The sequence below is a fragment of the Zingiber officinale genome, chromosome 3B (genome assembly GCF_018446385.1).
Source record: "Zingiber officinale cultivar Zhangliang chromosome 3B, Zo_v1.1, whole genome shotgun sequence".
NCBI classification, from domain to species: domain Eukaryota; kingdom Viridiplantae; phylum Streptophyta; class Magnoliopsida; order Zingiberales; family Zingiberaceae; genus Zingiber; species Zingiber officinale.
The window spans coordinates 54,422,487-54,445,970 of NC_055991.1; the positions used below are offsets into that span (position 1 = coordinate 54,422,487).

The 23,484-nt window shown below is 35.3% G+C and overlaps 2 protein-coding genes across 3 annotated transcripts; one reads left to right on the forward strand and one right to left on the reverse strand.

Annotated features, from left to right (window-relative positions):
* The first annotated feature begins 2,454 nt into the window (after positions 1 to 2,454).
* LOC122056492 (SUMO-conjugating enzyme SCE1-like) lies at positions 2,455 to 14,840 on the forward strand. The gene is made up of 5 exons (XM_042618468.1): positions 2,455 to 2,571; positions 2,662 to 2,745; positions 13,972 to 14,127; positions 14,220 to 14,333; positions 14,420 to 14,840. The coding sequence occupies exons 1-5, from the start codon at positions 2,503 to 2,505 to the stop codon at positions 14,480 to 14,482; spliced, it is 486 nt and encodes a 161-aa protein (XP_042474402.1). The 5' UTR covers positions 2,455 to 2,502; the 3' UTR covers positions 14,483 to 14,840.
* A 499-nt stretch (positions 14,841 to 15,339) lies between these two features.
* Positions 15,340 to 20,408, reverse strand: LOC122056493 (tobamovirus multiplication protein 2A-like). 2 transcript variants are annotated; one of them, XM_042618470.1, is made up of 7 exons: positions 20,273 to 20,408; positions 19,869 to 20,122; positions 18,577 to 18,676; positions 17,446 to 17,526; positions 17,263 to 17,367; positions 15,779 to 15,988; positions 15,340 to 15,686 (listed from the first exon to the last, which is right to left on the reverse strand). In XM_042618470.1, the coding sequence occupies exons 2-7, from the start codon at positions 20,105 to 20,107 to the stop codon at positions 15,579 to 15,581; spliced, it is 843 nt and encodes a 280-aa protein (XP_042474404.1). In that variant the 5' UTR covers positions 20,108 to 20,122; positions 20,273 to 20,408; the 3' UTR covers positions 15,340 to 15,578. The 2 variants fall into 2 exon arrangements, with proteins under 2 accessions (XP_042474404.1, XP_042474403.1); XM_042618469.1 differs by having other exon boundaries at positions 19,869 to 20,181.
* Between the last annotated feature and the right edge of the window lie 3,076 nt (positions 20,409 to 23,484).

The following is a 23,484-nucleotide window of genomic DNA, read 5'->3' on the forward strand; positions in this document are numbered from 1 at the left end:
GTGCAGAAGAGTACAAAGGGGACGACCAGAGATATCCTTCTCGAGATATGTGCCGCCGACAGACAGCATGGTCGGTGGCTGGATCAGACAGAAAATCGTACGGTGGAAGTTTCCACTGTCATGTCAGAGATATGCTCGGACGGTTGCAGTATGACGTCAGATGTGCTTTTCTGACACATCCATTTTAAGGTATGCTTGGGGAAGCGCTCACGCATCGAGGAGCGTGCATGTGCCTCCCCGGGGACCTATATAAGGACCCCCAGACTTCGATGGAGGTATGCAACCAAATATACTGTAGCTACAGTTCTCCTTATTTTGCTTTAGATTTCTTCTCTCCTGACTTGAGCGTCGGAGGGTCGTCGCCGGGAACCCCTTCCCGGCCTGGCTTTGTTGCAGGTTCGCCGGAGGTCCACATCATCCCTGCGTCTACGCGGAGCCAGTAGAGAGCGCCACGTCCCCAGCTTTCATCAACTCATAGTTCAGACAGGATCAACTATCTTTTTATTTATTATTATTATTATTTTTTTGCTTGGATCTTACTTCAGCAATTTTGAAAACTTAATTTGGTCAAACAAGTTGAGCTAAGCACTTCAATTAGTTTGGTTGAGTGTAATATATCAATCAAACTTGTTTGGTTCAAGTAAGTTGGTCAAATTAAATTATCTAGATGAGTAATTGTCTGAGTGATCCAAATGGTAAATTGATCGTTGACGGATCCTCTGGACCGCTTATCTTGATACGCTCTTGAACTAGGATAGACAGATTGGTCGAATTTGATGGCCCCATCTATTGAACAGGTGAGGATCATCAAATTCCACCAATACAAATGAAGGATCCTAAATATTTACGGTCTAGAGGATCCGTCCTGGGATTGATCAGGTTGAGAAATTTGGGCAAATTATGTGAGTTTGAGCTATGTGGATTAGTCAATTTGATAATCAACCCTAAAATAGGTCAAGCAAGATAGATCATCTAAGCGAATTCATCAAACTATAAGCTAGAGGATCCATTTATCTTAGGGGTAAATAACTAGTTGGACCAATAGAGTTAGTTGGATTCATATTTTTTATTTTTTTATTTTTTTTTATTTTTATCAATCTAATCAATTTTAATGGAACTAATTGATTTGGTCAATTTTATTAGTATGATTGATTCGATTGATTAATCTGTCAATCTAGTTAGATTAAGAGGTCAACAACCAACTGATCCAAAGGGCTGGACAAGGAAATTGATCCAAAAGGCTGGACATAAGGAGTACGAGTATATAGACGTGGGGGGATGATTTGAATGAGGGAGGGGGACAATTAAATCAACCATGTTATTTGGGCTTATTAGTTTAGAAATTGATCAATCGAGAGGAAGATTGCTTTGTTAGACAATGTTTTAAATATCTAGTCGGTTGGGATGATCTTACCAACTTAAATTGATCAAATATTATAGTCAATTTGATTAGTTAGACATAGTCAATCTAAAATGCTTATATAATTATTAGGGATAATAATTTTCTACTAACTTGATACCTAACCCAAATAGAAAAGAGTATGAAGCGATTTTTTAAAACCTGATTAAATAATTAAATAGGGATATAATAATTTTTGAGTTTAGGTATGATGACGAATTTGGTTAAATAATTCTATTCATATTCGATCCGAATATATCCAATTAAATATATAGAGAAAGGATAATGGTGTTTCGATAAATTATTTTTTATATTTTATTGTTTCTTTTATGATATTTAGTTTGCTAATTTTTATCTTTAATTATTTTTTTTCCTTTTTTTCCTTTTTTCATATCTTATTAAGAATTTAATAAATATTCATAGTTTTCTTGAAATAATTTAAATTTGAAAAAAATTACAATTATAAGTGGTAATAGATTGAGAAGTTATTGTAACAAACTCTCCTTCCTTAAAAAAAAATTAATTTAATACTATATTTTATCTTAATTAAAAATAAAAAAAAATATGTTTTCTAATTGTCGGTCTAAAATATTTATAGAAATTTCTAGTTTATGATATTATCAATCTTCAGAGATGAAATTAAAAAAATCATGATAATATATATTTTTATATAAAAAAGGATATTAATTTAATTTAATTTTAGATTTTACTAAAATTGATTAGTAAAGATCCAGATTTTTTTCATAAAATAATGAGATATTAAGATAATAGGATAAATAAATTATTTTCTATGAAAAAAATAAATCCAGTAGATGAACTAAATAATATATTTAATGAGAGGAGTTCTTTCTTTCTTTATTTATTTTTAGAAAAATGATATGCACAAGGAAAAAAATTTAATGAAAACCTCAAGGATAGACACATAAAATGATGGGCCCATAAAAAGTGAAATGGTGGATCATGACTTTATGTGTCTATCCTTGAGGTTTTCATTGAATTTTTTTTCCTTGTGCATATCATTGCTCTTATTTTTAATATTAAGTAAATGATTCGTGCTTTCTTCGTCCTAATAGCGAGAGAAGCACGAGCTTGTGTGAGTGAAGATGTCCGGAGGAATTGCTCGTGGTCGCCTCGCCGGAGAGCGCAAGTCCTGGCGCAAGAACCACCCCCATGTGTGTCCTTCACCTCTTCGCCTCCTCCATATCGGATCCTTTTTTTTACCCTAGGTCTTACTCTGATTTTTACCGTTCCTAATCGTCTAGGGTTTTGTGGCGAAGCCTGAAACTCTACCTGATGGTTCCGTTAATCTTATGACCTGGCACTGCACCATTCCCGGCAAGCAAGGGGTAAGTCTCCTTCTCGTGATCGCTGCCTGTATGCAAAGATGCCATCTTTTTAGTTTGATTCGATCTAGATGCAATCAATCGTGTGTTAATTAATGGATTGAACTGCGTTCGTCTAGATGTAATCAAACACATACTTTAATTGATGGAACTGTGCTGTTCAATTTGATTTTGAATAGTTTATAGTAAACTTGGGCAAATTCGTTGTCGAGATTATGATTTTATAGATTTCTAGGATCAATATTCTAAACTTCATAGATATTTTTACTAGATACCTCTTTATGGTAGTTTATGTTATGGAAGCTGAAGATTATAGCAGAATAACCATGTTCTGCTTGTATGGGATGGTCTATTTCTTGTGTTCTGAAGGAACCGTATTAATGTTTTGGTTGCACTAAATTAGGAAAGAAATGCTTGTAAGTTTATAAATAAGGGTGTAGTCATTGAAGAGGAAGAAGACTAGAGGTCGTTGGTTTGCTATTTGAAGCAAAGAAAGAAATCAGCAACACAAATACTAGTATTTGTTTGTTATGGGCATATTTTGGATATTTGGTTGAATACAGAATGCCAAGAGGATCAGGCACCATGAGCAGCAAGGAGAGGTTGGATGCGGCATTGGCAACAATGACAATTGATTGGCTTAGGGACGGTGAGCCATGGAGGTGGCCATGATGATTAATTCTCTAATGTTTGGGGAATTACGAGGAATGGTGGTTGCCAATTTTAAGCGAGAGACTAGAGAGAGGTTGGGGAGGGGGGAGAGAGATGCATAATAAGAGAGAAAATAATAACTTTCATATACATCTAATATTTAATTTTTTAAAGAAAATTTAATTGCTTGGTTCCTTTGACTTATTTGGGGGTGATTTGTTTTCTGAGTTTTTTGCGGCTTCCATGAACATTTGACTGTTTTATTTTTCCAAGTGGATGTTGCTGCTTACTCATGGAGGCTCATTCTCTTCCTTCGCCAAGGACAAGTCCTCCCCATCCGAAGCTTATGCTTGATTGACTGGGTCGCTATTGTATTTCCACTATTATTTGTCAAATTGGTGTTTTGGCCTCCCACATATATAAAAATAGCAATATGCCTAGCTGTACACAGTTTTGCAGTGCATTCTCTATTTGAGCACTTTTTGTTTAATATTTACTTATTTTCATTCCCCTTTAAAGTCAAGGCATTCGCATTATTTCCTATAATATTCATGTCATTAAGACATTTAGTTTTTATCATTATAAGGATGGTTGGAAATGGTTTCAAAATCTTTATGAGTTCTTGCCCTTTTTATATCTTGATTGCTTCATGTGGTGCCTCTTATAAACAAATTGCTTCAGATGAGAATGGATTGCACAATGCAATTTTGAAAGATTTGGAGCTGTGTATTGGCACAATGATAATAAAATGTTTTAGTAATATTTTTTTGTCAACTGGTCTAATAGAGTAACATAGGCAATTGACATGTCTTAATGGTAGAGTATGGTGGAACTTGGGACCAACTGGTCTAATAGAGTAACATAGGCAATTGACATGTCTTAATGGTAGAGTATGGTGGAACTTGGGATCAGTCCCGATCCTTCAACTCCGGAGGCTCCGGGTGAAACAATAAAATGAGGTCCCAAATAAATTTTTAATAATATACAATTCATATACAACGACTTTTTCTAGCATTTCTATTTGCAAAATCTTCTATAATATTATCAGTTTCAAGATTTTCCAAAATATCTTTCTCAATACATAAAATTGTCAATCCATCTAATCTCTCTTGTGATAGACAATCTCATATATATTTTCAATAATTATAATTTTGTAAAACTCTTTTCAGCTGATGCTACCATAACAGACATAGTCTACAAGATTCTATAAGCAATTGCAATATTTGGATAACAATTTACACTTTGAACAAATTCAAGAATATCAATCGCAGACATTATCACATTTGGTAAAGTCATTTGTAATATTTTTAATTCGGTAAATATATCATCTAACTCAACATCTGATGAGTTGTCATGAGTTAGAGTAGATTTTAGATTGACAACATTTTCTCAATTCATCATCATCCAAAGTTCTTAACGTTTTTGAATCAAATAAAAAACTAAATATATTTTCAAAGGTTTTCATTTGCTCAAATTTGCAGTTTAAAGAGGCAATCGTCATGTCCACAACAACAAAAATAATCAATTATAAAGGACTCTTCTAGTGATAGTAAAACTTCATCATCTTCTCTTTCATTAAATTATTTTTTCCTAAAAGAATACGACACTTTGTTGTAAATATTGGCTCTATGTTCATATATCTAATGCAAGACTCTTAGCAATAGTCAAACTTGCAGCAAAACCATCATTTCTATACTTTTTGAAAAATGAGATTACGCCTTCAAATTGTTTCATGGCAGAGTCAATGCATATATATTTTGATTGTAGCTTTTTACTCACTATGTTTATAGCAAATAAGATATCATACCAAATGACCATACTAAGTAAAAATTCAAATTTTTTGATTGAATTAACTAAACTTTCAGCTTCACTCATTGATTCTGCATCATCACAAATATTATTTAATTCTAGTAAAGTTACTCTCACTTCCACAATTTGAAATCTAATAACTTGAATACTTTTAATATGATTTTCCCAACGAGTGTTCAAGAAAGATTTGATAGTTAATCCCTTCACATTATTAAGTAAAATTTTCTATCTCTTAGGAGAACTTGAAATTAATGTATATATGCGTTGCACTACTCAAAAAAAAAGAAACAGCTTTAACACAAGAATGTGTCATATCACCAAGAGTTAGATTAAGACTTTGACAAGCACATGATATATACAACGCTCTTGGATTTATTTCAAGCAACTTCTTTTGAACTCTTTATGGTGCGTTTGGTTTAAGTCATCATGTATAACCTTGGTTATGCGATTACCAAGTAATCACATAACCAAGGTGATCAGGAATAAAACATAACTTATTAAGTGTTTGGTTCAACTTAGGTTATGCAACCACTTAATTTTACATTTACTAATTTATCCATTGACCTTTTTTATTAATTTAATTAAATAAAAACTTTATTCTCTCTTCTCTCCCTTGACTTCTCTTCTCCCCCTCTTCGCTGCCGCCGCTGAACAGAAAAAGGGGAAAAGGGGCTTCCCCTTTTTCTTCTTGTCGCCGCCGACCAGCCACACAACACGTGACTTCTCTTCTCCCCCTCTTCGCTGCTGCCGCTGAACAGAAAAAAGGGAAAAGGGGCTTCCCCTTTTTCTTCTTGTCGCCGCCGACCAGCCACACAACACGTGACTTCTCTTCTTCCCCTCTTCGCTGCTGCAGTTGAACAGAAAAAGGGGAAAAGGGGCTTCCCCTTTTTCTTCTTGTCGCTGCTGACCAGCCACACCAGCAGTGGTTGCCGTCGCCACGCAACACCAAGGAAAGGAAGGGGCTGCCCTCTTCTAGCCGCCGACCAAAGAAGAGTTTTCTAAAGAAGTTGCCCTCTTCTAGCCGCCGGCCAAAGAAGAGCTTTCTAAGCTGCTGCTCCTCCTCTAAAGAAGCTGCCCTCTTCCAGCCTAGCTTGCCGTCCAAGCCTGCTGCTCCCATCAAAGAAGAAGGCTAGCAGCAGAGTCAAAGACGAAGGAAAACAGAATTAATTCTATTATCTTTATGGCTTCGGGCAAAGAGGAGAGAGGGGAGAGAATTGTGGAGGGTAATTTTGGGAAAAAAAATGATAACCTCGGAATCGTCCAAAACCTTATATTTCGGAGGCAATGCAATTCCGGGTTGCATGCCGACTTTGCTGATGTGGCGGGAATCGCTTATTACAAGGAATCCCTGATTACCCAAACCAAGCAATGTTTTTATTGATAACCTACCAAGGTTATCAACGATAACCCCCAACTAAACACTCCCTTAGTGTTTTCCTTTCATATTGGAGTCATTATCATAACCTTGATCTATAATATTTTCAATACTAAGATCAAGTGATTTTAACACGTTTGTAATTCGTTAAAAAGTTCTAAACTAGATGTATCTACTTTTAGAAACTCTAAAAAATGCTCCTCTATTTTCACTTTATTATATGACATATTAACACATCGTACTATACAAGTCATTTGTTCTTGATGACTTATATATGGAGTAAATCAATAATTACTGAAAAATATTTTGTTTCTTTATTTTTTATTAATGATATCACTTTTAACATTATTTGCTAAAATAGAAATAAATTCATTCTGAATTTTATGACCAAGGTAATGATAATGAATTTCATGATTTTGAATACGTCTAATATGATCTTGTATCACATAATCAAATTCAGTAATCATTTTAATCAACCCCAAAAAATTTCATTATTATCTTAATAAAGTCTTTCATTAGATTCTCGAAAAGCCAAACAACGTTTAGAAAGACATTTTACGGTTGCTAATATTCTTATTATAACTTGTCTCCAACACTCTTTTTCTTTGAAATTTCTCTTTATCAATTGTTAGGTTTTTATCTAATTGCATTTTTAATTCATTCCAAATGTTCATGATAATTATATGTTCAATAGTACATGTTCATTAAGCCGTTCACTAAGATGCTTCCAATCTCTAAATCCATCATTTGCTCAGAACTTCTATTGTTTTCATATTTAACAATTTACAACAAAAGCAATAAACTTTATCCACATATTTACTCAAACCAACCACTTTCGGTCTCTTATTTCAACATTACTTAAATGTTTAGAATAATAAGCACAAGAAAAATGCCTAGAAGTGTTGTCCAAAGGATATACAATATTCATTTCTCTTATAGGCCCTTTTTCAACTAAAATATTATGTGTATTGTTATCAAGATTATCTCAATTTCTTGGATCATATATATCAAGTGAAGAAATAAATTATTCATCAATGTCAATATTCTCATTATCTACCCTATTAAAAACATTTTCATGCTCACTCAAGTTTTCCCTTTCCTCATTAACATTGTGAATCTTATTACACTCATCTACATTATCCACATTCACAGTTAAATTTTGTGCGTTCTTGTGAGAACTTTTAACAAAGAATTTATTAATAACACCTCTTATGATTCAGTCAATTGTTCTAATTTTTTTTTCCGTTTCTCCCATCTAGAAAGATATTTTTAGGAAATATATTATAATGTACAAAACCACAACAATCACAAAAAAAAATTAGATAATTCAAATTATTCATTAGTAAAGGAATAATAGCACCTGGAATATGATAATTTTCAATATTAATGGAAACGTCTTAGGTTCGTTAAGCACTTCATCAGACAATACCTGTTAAAAGAAAATTAAATCATTGTCAAATTAAAACTAATTAGTAAAATTATGGTATTTAAAGAAACAACAATACTAATTTATAGGTCATAGGCATAACATTCAACTTTCCAGAATCATTGGCCATAGCTCATAGCATTTAACTTTCCAGAATCGAAGTCCCCAAATATATATACATATACAAAACCGACCCAATGATTGACTGATCAAACATGAAAAATAACCAAACCAATCAATTCAAGTTTCCAATTTCATAATTCTGAAACTTATTTAAAAAAAATCAAAAAGAAAAATTGCCAAAATGAAATATGAAGGAAGAATCGAACCTTACCAAAATTTGTAGATTGGTGCAATATGAATTTGGAAGAAATAGCAGATGCACCGGAGAATTAAAAATGTAGATGGAACAAAATTCTCCTAATATACTCTAAAGGTCCAAATCCAACAAAAATTTTAGGGCATTTTTTCACAATGACAATTGAAGTTCACAATGAAAAATTTTAATTCTCGGAGGCTCAGAATTTCAAATATGCAAAAAATGGAGATTAAAGATTGGAATTTATGGGTTAAGGAATTGATTCTGTAGTACACAAATAGAAAAAATAGTCTACTATTTATCATCTATGTGCATACCAAAAAAGCCATATCTTGGAAATTTCACAAATAACAGTAAAAAAAAAAGAGTCTTGAGAATGGAAAGAAATTAATGAGGCAGCACAACAAAAAAAAAAGCTATTGAAGACTTAAAGTGAGAAGAAGAAGAAGAAAATGAGGTACAAGTCTAGCAGCAGCTGCACATCAATCAAAGAAAATAAGAGATGCAACAGAGAGCTTCAAATAGAAAAAAAGAGAAGACCTTTGTCTTTCAGTTTCTTCTCTGTCCCGCAGGCCGCAGCTCTTGCTGTCCGTTCAATTCAGCTCTAAATCCCCAATGTTCCATTCGTTTGTTGTGCTTTGCAAATTGCAACCTAAAAGGATAAAAGGAAAAGACAATGTCACCCCCCCCAAAATTCTGGCCCCAGGGCCATCACCTAGTGTGTCCCTCCTCCAGGGCCGACCCTACTCAACACCTATTAAAAGAAAATTAAATCATTGTCAAATTAAACTAATTAGTAAAATTATGGTATTGAAAGAAACAACAATACTAATCAATAGGTCATAGGCATAGCATTCAACTTTCTAAAATCATTGACCATAGCCCATATCATTCAATGTTCCAGAATCGAAGTCCCCAAATATATATACATATATAAAACCGACCCAACGACTGACTGAGCAAACTTGATAAATAACTAAACCAACCAATTCAAGTTTCCGTAGGATGGAATATGAGTTTGGAAGAAGTAGCAGATGCACCGGAGAATTAAACTGCAAATGGAACAAAATTCTTCTGATCTCCTCTAAAGGACCAAATCCAACAAAAAATTTAGAGCATTTTTTCACAATGACAACCGAAGCTCATAATGAAAAATTTTAATTCTCGAAAGCTCAAAATTTCAAATATGCAAAAAATGGAGATTAAAGATTGGAATTTATGAGTTTAGGGATTAACCCGGTAGTACAAAAATAATAACAACCAAGCCTTATCCCACTAGGTGGGTAACTTGGTAGTACACAAATAGAAAAAATAGGCTACTATTTATCATCCATGCGAATACAAAAAAGAGCCATATCTTGGAAATTCCACAAATAACGGTAAAAAAAAAGAGTATTGAGAAGGGAAAGGAATTAATGAAGCAGCAACAAAAAAAAAAAATAGCTGTTGAAGACTTGAAGTGAGCAGAAGAAGAAAAGTAGACGCGAGTCCTAGCAGTAGTTGCACATCAATCAAAGAAAAAAAGAGATGCGACAGAACTTCAAATGGAAAAAAGAGAAGACCTCCGTCTTTGAGTCTTTCTTCTCTATCCCGCAGGCCGTAGCTCTTGTTGTCCATTTAGTTCAGCCCCAAATCCCCAATTTTCCATTCGTTTGCTGCACTTTGCAAATTGCAACCTAAAAAAGGAAAAGGCAATGTCAAAAAGTTTTGAAATCTGAATTTGGGCCCAAGTACCCACGGCCCCAACTACATGCCTATAATACATAATACTAAAAAGAAATTTTGGGGGCCCTCCAAATTCTGGGCCCAAGGCCATCGACCTAGTGTGGCCCTCCTCCCGGGTCGGCCCTGCTTGGGATGCCCAAGAGAGCTAGAAATTAGTATCTCATGTATGCATGAGTACAATTGTGCATGCATATTTTATCTTTTAGCTTCTCTATTAGTTTCTTCATTTGAAGAGGATAAACATGCCTGGAAGGATGATGATATGATTTGGGTGCTTTTTTGTATTCAGTTTTAACTAGACCTATATAGTTAGATCAATTCTACGGCATTTTTCTCTATCCTCTTTCCCTGTGCTGAGGTTTATCATGGCATCTTTGTTGGAAGTGTGTTGTGCTGTGCTGCTTAATACAATGTATTTATTAACAAAAGAATTATTTTTTCACTGTGCACTTTACTCTTCTCTTATCATTCAGTCAATTTTCCTAAAGTTGGTTACTCATTTCCTTTATATTTAACAAAGGCTGGATAATGGCTTAAGGAACAAAATTTATGTATAAAGGATCAAATCTTGATGGGTGGATACTTGTAGCTTGCTTGGTAGCTCATATAGTCCTATTGACTATCTAGTACCTTTGTGTTTTCTTTTGAATTTTTTCTCTATTTTTTTATTATCTTCTAATAACACATCCTCAATTTGTAATCTATTTTCTGATTTCTTCTATTTAGTTTACTTATTATTTGTTGTCATTATTCAAATTGTTGGCCATTGTTTATCAGTTGATACTTTAATCAAATGATTGATGATAAGCCATCTGTAGGTTATCAGTTGATATCTTTATATTATTTCCCTTTTCTACCAATACCCAGTGGCGTGGTTCTTTTTATCAGTCGCAATTTTGAAAAACCTATATTGAACTTGTATCTCATCCATGACAACTATTTTGATTAGTTTTATCTAGCAGTTATTTGATGTCATAAATGATATGTATGATAATGTAGTTATCAGAATCAGAGTTATTGTGAGTGTGACAAAAGATTTTATAATAACTATCTGTTTACATTAAGCATTAGCTCTAGTTTTATATACTTTTTAATACTAGACAATGCACAGATCATATTCAAGATAAATCTTCTTCAGGATATTATCTTCTTGGATAAATGTAAAGAGATTAAATTCGAAAGTTGAATTGTGGAGAAAAGAACTATAGAAACTAAAGGTTGCAAGTTAAGTATAACTGAAATTCAATATATGAAATGTATTTTTGGTGGTCAAGGCTAAGATGGGCAGATACAGAATTTAGGGGGCGTTTGGTTCTTTCCTAGGAATAGGAATCGGAATGGGAATCATTGTATTGTGGAATGAGAATGGATATGAGCATGGATATCATTCTTAAAAGTAATGTTTGGTTAGTTGTATATCTTCTATCGGAATAAATCAAAGTTTCCTTTTTTACCCTTAAAGGAAAATAAGAGAAAAAATTAGATGTGAGAGAAAGATGAATGTGAGAGAAAAATATGATGAGAGAGAAAGTATTATGAGAGAGAAAGTGTGATAAGAAAGAATGAAGAGAGAGAAAGTGTGATGAGAGAAAATGAAAAAAGAGAGTGTGATTAGAGAGAGCATGATGAGAGAAAATATGATGTGAGAGAAAGTATGATGGGAGAGGATGAAGAGAGAGAAAATATAATGAGAAAAAAATGAGGAGAGAGAGTGTGATGAGAGAGATTGAGGAGAGAGAAAGTACGGTGAGAGAAAAAGAGAAGTGAATATGATGGGAGAGATTGAGGATAGAGAAAGTATGATGAGAGAGAAAGTGTGTTGAGGAAAAAAGGAGGAAGTGTGATAAGAGAGATTGAGGAGAGAGAAAGTATGATGAGAGAGAAAGTGTGATGAGAAAAAAAGAGGAAAGAGAGTGTGATAGGAGAGATTAAGGAGAGAGAAAGTGTGTGATAAAATGATGAGAGAGAAACTATGATGAGAGAGAACAAGGAGAGATAAGTGATATGAAAGAAAAAATAAATAAATATATTTTGATATTTGATATTAATGGAGAAAATTTTAGTTTTAAGTCAAGGGTATTTTTGGAATAAGGGAATATTTTGATTGATGAAAATAGGGTAATGATTCATTGAAGGGGAGGTACATGGGAATGAGTTATTACCCAATTTCAAGGATTCATTCCCTTATTTGTATTCCTATTCCTATAATCCAAACATTAACAATGCCAATCAATGATTCTCATTCCCATTCCCATTCCCCACTCCTATTACCCTAAACCAAACGCCCCCTTAGAATTTTAGATATTTTGGATGTATCAAGCAATAAGGAGATATTAATGATCTTATTAATAGCCTAAGAATGAATGGTCAAATTTGAGAGAAGCTTTTTAGGTCTTATAGTGTTTTTAGGTTAAAGGGAAAATTTTATAAGATTGTGGTTTGACTCTTTTTATTTTATCCACTAGAATGTTGAATTGTTAGGGAACACCACATATAAAAGGTTTATAAATTATAAAATATAGATTAGAACACTAAACAAAATCTATTGGGGCACTAGAAGCAATAATATAAAAAAGTAATATTCAGGAGCAATTAGGTGCAGCAACTCACTCCAATAGTTGATAAAGTTATGACAAAATAGGTTGAGATAATATGCACATGTTTAAAGACAATTAATAAATTATCTAGGCAAAGAGTTGAATTGGGTAGAGTGGAACGAGTAAGCAGTAGAGAAACCAAAGAAATTTTTTGTTAATGTAGAGAATGATTTAGTTTATTTGAATACGCATAGAATGTTGAATTGTTAGGGAACACCACATATAAAAGGTTTATAAATTATAAAATATAGATTAGAACACTAAACAAAATCTATTGGGGCACTAGAAGCAATAATATAAAAAAGTAATATTCAGGAGCAATTAGGTGCAGCAACTCACTCCAATAGTTGATAAAGTTATGACAAAATAGGTTGAGATAATATGCACATGTTTAAAGACAATTAATAAATTATCTAGGCAAAGAGTTGAATTGGGTAGAGTGGAACGAGTAAGCAGTAGAGAAACCAAAGAAATTTTTTGTTAATGTAGAGAATGATTTAGTTTATTTGAATACGCATAGAGGTTAATGGAGTAAAATATCCACGTGGTTAACTCCAAATAGTTGGCACAAACATGACTTGATGATAAATAGTCATTGTAGTAGGTTTTCTATACTCAACCTGAAAACTAGATTTGTATGATGTGCTAAATTTCTAAGTTTTCTCTTATACATGTTGCTTTTTTTCCTTATCAGGCATTTACTAAAATTTGATTTGATTTTATAAAATATTTGATCAAGTAGATTTTGTTGAATTAGAATTTGTTAGTGGTAGGACTGTTATGTCAAAAGCACTAGTCTTGTTGAAAATGCCTTTCAGTACAGTCAGATTCAAGGATGGCCTTTTAAAGTCATGGAGAATTTCTAAAACTAACATCTGTTTTAAGCTTCTTTCAATTTGAGAATTGATGGTCATTAACATGTGAGTGGTGGTTTTAGTCAGTTTCGTTTCCATCTGGTTTAACATCCAAAGTGTCTCCTGCAAGTCTTTTGGATTTATTCATTTGACTTTTGAAGTCAATGGCACAGGATATTTCAATGAATTATATAAATTAACATTTTGCTAGGCAATTAGAAATGAGTAAAAAAGTCTACCATAAAAGTTTCTTTGCGAAGTATAAGAACTACTTTCTACTGTTTATCTGACCAGTGCAATTTTCATTATGTTTTGCTTTGAACAAGAATAAATCGTTTGACAGGACTCTAGTCACTTTTCAGTATCCCCCAACTCTTCCACGGGGGAGCCCTTGTATCAAATTTTGCCATGTGACCGAGACAAATATTGTAAAGTTATTGTTCATCATTTAGTGTTTCATTTAACTGTTGCAGACGGATTGGGAAGGTGGCTATTTCCCGCTTACTGTTATGTTCAGTGAGGACTACCCAAGCAAACCTCCCAAATGCAAGTTTCCTACTGGTTTTTTCCATCCTAATGTCTACCCTTCTGGAACTGTGTGCCTATCAATTCTAAATGAAGAAGACTATGTAAGTGAACTGAGAAATGATCACGAGAGTTATTGGACTGTGCCCATCTTTTGTGTGTGTGGATAGATAGTTATTCGAGCTCGTTGCCTCAGGGATGGAGACCGGAGACCACTGTGAAACAGATTTTAGTGGGGATACAAGATCTGCTTGGTCAGCCAAACCCTACTGACCCTGCCCAGATAGACGGTTATCATCTATTCATCCAGGTTCTACATCATACTTAGTTCTCACTGATGTTTTTCCTCATCTCTAATAAGATTGGTTCTTTAATTAAGAGTCATGGACTTTGCAGGATCCAACTGAGTATAAGAAGAGGGTTCGTCAGCAAGCTAAACAGTATCCAGCGCTGATCTAACGCTAGCCTTGTGATTGTACTTGCGATTTCTGTTAGTCATCAAACTCTCTGGATGTGGTTGGATAAGAAAGTGCGAGTTCTTATTTTGGTTGGATAATACGATAACACCACAGTCTGGCAAGTGTGACCTGCATGGTTGTTTTGGTTGTATCTATACCTGCATAGTGTTTATTAATCTCTTACATTATGAAGGTGGATACGGCAACAAAGACAAAGTAGTTAACGATTTATCTTTCATATTGATTTAATATATCTATGTAATATTTTTAGTAACTTTTTTTACCTCTTATGAAAAGATTGACGTGTAGATTGTTTGTTAATTTGGACGATTAGTAGTAAAAGATCTACTTATAAAAGATATTAGATGTGTATTATTGAATAGGGACTTCGTCCTAATCTTTTGAATACAACAATAATTGTCTCCATAGTTACTACTGTATATGAACTAAATGTTCCTGGCTAACTTTTAATGTTTGTTTTGATTAGAGCATATTCATGTTTGTTTAATATGCAAGTTTAAGTCTCCACAGGTGGTCAGTTGATTAAAAGGTGGTAGCTTTACTATAATAGAGGAAAGGGTCAATTTCCGACGGACCTTTTTTAGCCACTTGATAATTTAATTTCATGATTTATTTCTTTTCATATAATCTATAGAAATGATATAGCATTCAACTCCACTTCTGCACTTGTTTCCACCACTAAGACGACTCCACTTCTGCACTTGTTTCCACCACTAAGACGACTCCACTTCTGCACTTGTTTCCACCACTAAGACGGCTCGAGGTGTCTTTCTAAACACCCTGAGTGATTCCAGGATCGGACCCTGCATTTGATTAAGTTGCAGAAATGGTCACTCATGACTTACAAGTAGCTATAACTTTGATATCGGAGAAAATACATAACAAATTTATGCAGTGAAATCATGTCACCCGTGACTAACCGGGAGCTATAACTTTAATATTGGAAAAAATACAAAACGAGTTTATGCAGTGAAAATATGTGATACGCTTAAGCTACACATCCACAGAGACAGGGAAATCTCTTAAAAAGTTTCACCCCCAACGAGAGTAGTCATAGAATGGCACAGTGGCTATGGTCACAGAATGGTACAGCAGCCCTTCTCTTCTGTCTGTGATACAGTAGCTTGTTGGTATCTGCTTGGGTCGGATGGGTTGTATGTAAACTCAGAGGTATCCAGACCATACTGTTACAAGCAAATTCCAGGAAAATTAAGTTAGAGCCAAACTTGTGAGAAGTTGCTACAAAAGTAGATTTGTAACACAGGAAACATATTACTTTTTCTCTCATTCTTTGGCTCCAGGCGTCATTTCTGCTGGGACGATGGTCAAAACTGCCAAGCACGGGCACTCCAGTTGCTGCAGCTCCTTGCCTATTCATTAGTGGCTGTCGAATGGTAGATCTTGGAGCAATATACTCATCATCGCTATCATATTCAGCGGCTCTGTTTGATGCTCTTACTACCAGAGCTAAGACAAATAACAAACCCTGCAGATTGTATTATAGCATTCTTCGGATCAAGAAGGGAGATCAGCATATCAAAGGGCTACAGGCGTTTCAGAAATGAAGTTAATACGATCCGGACAGGGAAAAAAAAATGTATAGTGCAGCAGTTGCCATGCCCCCAGCAAGCTAGAGCTATCATAAATAACTTAATTATTTGACGCCACGGCGACATGCAACAGGAAGAACAATTGAATGAAGAGACTCGTGCAATAGTGATTATCAAAATATGTGACCCAAACAAAGCTTATTCCCTTAAAGATACTGCTCAGAAGTCAGATCTATGGCACTAGGAACGTTTGACCATTTAGGCAGGACTCATTTTGACGGAAAATAAAAGGGGGAAAGAAAAGGGAAAGTAACAAAAAAAACCGTACATAATGATTCATGCTCCATGTACAATTTTGTATCTTTCCCTTTCACCCTCCCTCTAACTCCTATCTGTCCACCCAAGTATTCCTAAACTCAGTGTTGATCTGCATTTGATTAATAGAATGAAATTGAATGTCTAACTGCTTGCAGAAAGGGAGAATCACAACTATGCACCGTGTATCATCAACTATTCTACTAAATATGCAACTCACTCAACATAAAAGATTGGGTATTCATAATAGTTTGGCTGAGTTTCATATTTTGCATTTCACCTGAAACCCAGCACGAACCATGTCATCTGGTTGTTTTTCCAAGAAACCCAGAATATCAATCTTTGAGTCTCCCCCACCCACACAAACATGAAACAACAATTAACAAAAAATGACAACTTTTGTAGGATGCTTTTGGCAAATTCTTAAGACGAGCACCTGGAAAGTAGCACTAACTGTAAGTATTGAGATGCTGCTCTGCTATACCAACATTTTGTACAGATTATCTCCTAACTGCCAAATAGCACAAACAATCGCAAGATTCAAGTTTTTTTTTTTTTTCAAATTTTTTAACTACTCTTTCTTATTCTATAAATAACATCTTCATTACCATGAATAATAAAATTTTACAAAAAATTCCTGTTCATCCGTCTCAACTATTCTTTTCTTGCTCTCTCATTGTTGAACTCACATTTCACATATCAAATTTTAGTTTCACTTAACTAAAAAGAATATACACTTTAAAAATATAGTTATAGTTAAATGAATTTCTACATGATAGTAAATTTATGATCACAAACGTATCAATTAAAAGCTCTGCTAAAAAATTAGAATGAGGTATTGATAGAAAGGCCAAAATATTACCAATAATTCTACTGCTTCATAAACAAAACCTACCTCTAAAATGATAGCCCCAAGAGCAACCCACTTAGCTATCTTCCAGTTATCATCCAAGAAATCATATATAATACTGAAGTTCCCAGTTTTATCATCAGGGATAAGCTGCAGAGTATCTACTATTAGAATTCACCAAAAAAGAGAAAAGTAAAAGAGAGCTAGACATGTTTAGAAGAAACTCACTTCCTTCCAGGTATGGTCGAAGAATATTAAAGCTGCAGCAGCCAACTCAGCTATGATCAACAAAAATATTAAGAAAGCATACTAAATTCATATTAAGGAAACATGAACTCCAACCCAAAAATGTGATTCATATAGGAAGTAGATCTGCCACATCAAGAATGAATAAATAATGCCCTACTTTATAAATGTGAAATGACATTAATCCATATGAATTGTTATGTATTTATAGATACAACGCAAAACTAAGCCTGCAATGCTCATCTATTTCTAGCACAGAAAAACAGGGTATTTCATACATATGTGAACACATAATTGCAGCTGGAACAGAAACTAACAGCTTATAGTTCTTTATGCATCCTTCTCATGTGATCATATTACATATTAATATGAAATAAAAACCTCTAAAAATGAGATGTATACAGAATGAAGAATGTACATGTTATATTCGATGTTGATTCAAAGCAGGTTCTCTACTCCTGTATGATGACACATTATGCAAAAGAAGAGGCCACTGATGAAACTATAAGGGTGAAGGGCAAATAGGCAACTGAGCCATTCAACATGTCAAATGCAATGAGAACCTTTCCCACAATTCAAATGGGTATTTTCTCTCTTTTTTACATATTTTTTATTTTTATTTTTTTCAAGTTGATATAACTAGGTTTGAAATAAAAAAAGTTTGTTTAGGTTACTAGAAAAAAGATAAAATAAAAAATAGTACTATCAATTAGCAACTAAGTAACTTTCAATAGACAATAAAATATAAAAAAATAACGGTGATATGAACATGTTCATAGATACTAATGGGGGTGGGCACAAGGAGAAAGAAAAGTATGAAAGATATGAGATATGAGTATTATTCAATCTATGGTCACATAGTCATATAATGAGGGGAAAAAATTTATGAAGCCAAAACCCTGACATACAATTCATGCAGCAAACGTCAATTAGGGTGCATCCTCAATTATTGACAATGATAATGATCTAAATAAGTTTAAATGACTAGAGCATTACTGCCAATTATTGTTTCTCAGATTACAAGAACCAACTGTGTGAGAATTGCACCAAAAAATAGGATATATCGATCTTAATAAAAGAAAGAAAGATATATATTTCAAGAACTTAGGATACGAAAGACAGGCAACAACCATTTCTTGACACTGCTCCTGTACAGCCAACGCATGATATGACAAAAAGAACAACCCCAACACCTATAAATAATAAAATAAACCTGCACAAGAGAAAATATTATTCTAATTTAACAGAAAAGACTTGAAATTATGAAGAAGAAATATGTATCAAAAGCAAGAAAAAATTTATCCAAGATCGACTATTGGCTATATATTTAAAATTAAAACTAGAAGCAACACTAGAAACACAAACTTATTTATCACAACTTCCAATGATGACGAAACTTTAAAGAAATACTAAATAAATGAGTAACTAAATCAAAGTCAGAAAACACAAATCTACGAGCACAGAAAATAAGTAGGATAACTGTTTCCCTGATGAATAACACATCACAGAGGTACCAATGATACATTAGAGCATATCCAACATACACTCTAGAGATTCACATTAGTATACTATAACTTAGAGTAGGTGAGAGAAAGTAGGATAAAAAGCAACAAGCCGTTAGAGTTTCTCATAGCACCCTCATTCAACTAATAAACCAGGAAATGGTATTAAACTATATATAAAACTGCCTTCACAATGACTCTTTGTTTAGTGAGAATGAAACGACTAAAATTGAAACCATTATAAGATAATTCATCTTTGAATGGTTCTAAATTGTTTGGCAATCAACTGTTTCAGTGTTGTAAAGGAGCTCTAGATGAAAGGTTTTGTGCTTCATGCAGGTTTCAGCCAGTGCCAGTCCATACTCCATAGAAGCTCAACCAAAAACTAGTCCAGTTCAATATCAAAAAGCAGTTTGGTTAAAATTCAATGGCACCAAACTACAACAGTAAAATCTGAATAGTTTCACTGAATTGCTCTATTCACAAATGACTGTTGTTGTCAAATCTAAATAGTTTCACTGAATTGGTGTATTCACAAATGACTGTTTTTTTACCAAACTAGTTGATGCCATTGAGAAGCGATAGTGAAGTTGGTTCTCTCACCCTGGTCAAATTTGAGAAACATTAAATTGTTATTTTCCTGACCAGTTCGAGCTTGGAAATCTGTTTGTCATTAATTCAGTGCTGGGATTCCCATGGAAACAAAAAGAAAATAGAAATAATGACTGATAATATAAAAATTAACACAAGAACTGAAACATAGCCGAAATGTATCAAATAAAAAGAAACGTTTGGCAAAACAATATCTTTTGAAAATGTTGATAAAAAACTTAATTGCAGAAAAGTTATCAAATATACAAAATTCTCAACATAAAAAAAAAACGAATCAGACATATTCCATACCAAGCTTCCAGAAGATGGCTAAAAAAACTGGAAGAGACGGACATAGCGACAAGCATAGGCCTCCCAAGCTTCGAAAATTCCAGATCGTTGCTCACCGGCAGAGCCGGGCCGCCACCAGAAACGACTCTATTCCACTCCACCAGCAAGTAAATCCCATATCCCACCATCGCTAAACCAGCGGCCATCAGTACAAGATTGAAAAGCTTTAATAAACATTCCCAGAACCCTTTGCACGCCATGATCAGTATCTAAACCTGCCCCAGCACCAATTACCGTCCTCCTTTTTATTTGAAATAAACCAAAAATCTTGCAACTATGTGCAGAAAATAAAAATTTAAGAAATCAAAATTTTCAAAGGACATACGAATCATGATTAGAAAGAGAACAGAAGTAGATAAAATTGCCTGAAGAAAAGTTGCGTTCCCCTTGTGCGATCGCGAACGGGGCGGGTATCGGCCTGTCGCCCTTCTTTTTGCCAAGGTGGTCTTCGTGCTCTAGTGCTCGCTCGCTCGCTCGCTCCTCTCTCTCTCTCGTACCCCAAATTTTCCTATGAATTTATATATTTAATTTTGTTAATTTCCGCAAGGGGGATTCCGGAAAAACGTCACACCACGTGGCGAGCAGAAGAGAGGTGTGGAGGATGTGATGGACGGTTGAGAACAGTTGAGGAACACGGAGGGCGGTGGATCCCACCTCATATCTACCACCGTCACTTCGCGAATCACACAATCATAGCGAACAGTCAAGCAGAAGAAATGAAGAATGCGACTAGTTGGTGAAACCATCCGACTTTTGTATTAAAAAAAAAAAAAAAAGACACGAAATTGGGGAAGGGGTGTTATTATTTGCTGACCTGTTGTATGACCATGATATCCTAAAGTCTAATTAATTTAAAATGTTTAATCCCGATTGATTTTGAACCGACTCAATTTGTACCTCATGGATCGATTGGTTTATTTGGATTTAGGATAATAAAAATCTCGTCTAAATAATAAAATATTACTTTTTAAAATCCAATTTGATCATCTCTTGAGTTTTAGGTTTGTCTAAAGCTGTTAGAGAAGAAAGAAATCTTCTTCTTTCTTTCTTTCTGATCATGTATCTTATGTTCCCATGTATATCTATTAATCTTTTCTTATTTATCCTTCAAGTTTCTTTCTTTATTAGTCTCAAGGATTTAAGGTAGCTTATATTATTTTTTTCTTGTATAAAGGAAAAGAGTTCATTTCTTCCTCCTGTGTCAACATCTTAGAACTCTTTTCCTTTCTCTAATGTTCTTTCACACGGTTAAAACATCTAGAGTTCATAGAAGACATCTAAATATTCATGTTTACAATGTTATAGCAATTTCATAATTTATATAATATTATAGTCGTTATGAAATTATAATTGCTACAATCACTATAATATATATATATATATATATATTTTGTTGGTGCAATATCCCTCAGGTCAAGGTTGACCTGGTTAACCAAGCTGAGTCTTGGTTTGGGTTTAGATGTTTGACAATAAGATACTGATTGAAGGAGAGTCAAGTAGGTCAAGGTTGACCGGATACTTGACTGGGAAGTCCTGACTGGGATGTTAGGCAGAAGGAATTCCTGGTGAGTGAAGCCAGGTGAAAGTCCTGACTGGGATGTTAGGCAGAAGGAAATCCTGGTGAGTGAAGCCAGGTGAAAGTCCTGACTGGGATGTTAGGCAGAAGAAAATCCTGGTGAGTGAAGCCAGGTGAAAGTCCTGACTGGGATGTTAGGCAGATGAAAATCCTAGTGAGTGAAGCTAGGTGAAAGTCCTGGTGAGTGAAGCCAGGCAAGGGAAATCCAGATGGATCAAGGATGATCGGACATCTGGTGTTGGGAAGTCCAAGTAGGTCAAGAGAGTGACCGGATACTTGGCATGAAAGAAAAGTCCAAGTAGGTCAAGAGAGTGACCGGATACTTGGCATGAAAGAAAAGTACAAGTGGGTCAAAGGGATTGACCGGACACTTGTTGGGGAGTCCTGGCAGGTCAAGAGAGTGACCAGATGCTAGGCATGATGTACCAACAAGTCAAGGTTGACCGGATGTTGGTTTGGGAGGTTCGGGACTTGGTTTTGGGCAAAAACCAAGTGCTGGATCGATCAGTGGATTGATCCAGATCTTTCCCAGCGAACAGAGAGCCTCTGGATCGATCGGTGGATCGATCCAGAGGTCCCAATCGATCAGCCGATCGATTGGGACGCTGCTGCTTCGCGCGATAAGCGCTGGATCGTTCCCAGAGCACAGAGACGCTCTGGATCGATCCGTGGATCGATCCAAAGTCTCCCCGATCGATTGGGAACATTCGAATCGATCGGGATCCGACCGTTGGCGTCGATAAAGGCCGCAGGCGCACGATTCCTTCGGCATCTCTTCTCCGATTCACTCCAGATCTTTCGCCAACTTCTCCACAGCGCTCTCAAAGATCAGATCGCCAGTTCTTGAAGGATCTTGGAAGCTTTCCAAGTCAAGAGGCGGATCAAAGACAAGAAGAGAAGCTAGGGTTAGGGTTTTCTGTACTCATTGTAAGCTTTGCGCTTGTATTTTGTTTCCCTTTCCTTTCTTCTTGTACTGAGAGTCTTGTAGGGCTTCTCCGCCCTCGGTAGTTACCGAAAAGGAGTGTTTTCATAGTGGAGGGTGCGTGCGTGGTGTGGATCCTTGGACTAGTCACCTCTTGTGAGGTGGATACCAAGTAAACCAACCTTGTTAGCGTTGTGTGTTTGTTTCTGTTATTTTCCGCTGCATATCCTTGAAGAAACAAGCCACGCCGAGCGACGAGCACGCGACGAGCTATTCACCCCCCCCTCTAGCTACTTTTGGTCCTAACAAGTGGTATCAGAGCAAGGCCGCTCTTCACCGGAATCATCACCGGAAGGGTCAAGCATAACAAGAAAAGCTAGAGGGTGAAGAAGTTGGAGCAAATTCTTCAAGTTCAAGACTTTATCAAGCTCAACTTCAAGATGCAATTCCAAGATGGACTTGGATTTGACACAAGGGTGGCTCCACCATACACTTCTACGAGTTTCGATTCTTGGAAATCAAGAATCGAAAATTTTCTTATGATGGAGATAGAGCAATGGTTTGCTCTAATGGAAGGCTTCAAGGCTCCAAGAAATTCAAAGGGTAAAGTTCTCAAGAGGAGCAAGTGGAGCCAAGAGCAAGTCCAAAGGTGCGAGGCTAATGACAAAGTGACCAAGCTTTTGGTCAATTTATTGCCAAGCACCATCCTTTGCAAAATTGGAGAATTTGAAGATGCAAAGGAGCTATGGAGCAAATTGGACAAGCTTCATAAAGAGATCCCCTCCACTGTACAAGATCATGAAGAATCCAGAGAGGGTGACTCTTTGGAGCAAGATCAAGAGGAGGACTCCGAGGTTGAGAGATGCTCAACCTCCGAAGAAGATGAAATCCAAGAAGCTTCATCCTTAAGGGAATGCAATGAAGGGAACAAGGAGGGAGCATACTCCTTGTTTCATGTTCAAGATGATGAAGCCTCCACCTCTAGGATTGAGGGGGAGCAATCCTTGGTGACGCCGGATCAAGAAGAAGGAGAAGCTTCTACATCCGGGTCAAGTGAAGAAGAAGAAGATGGTGCCACC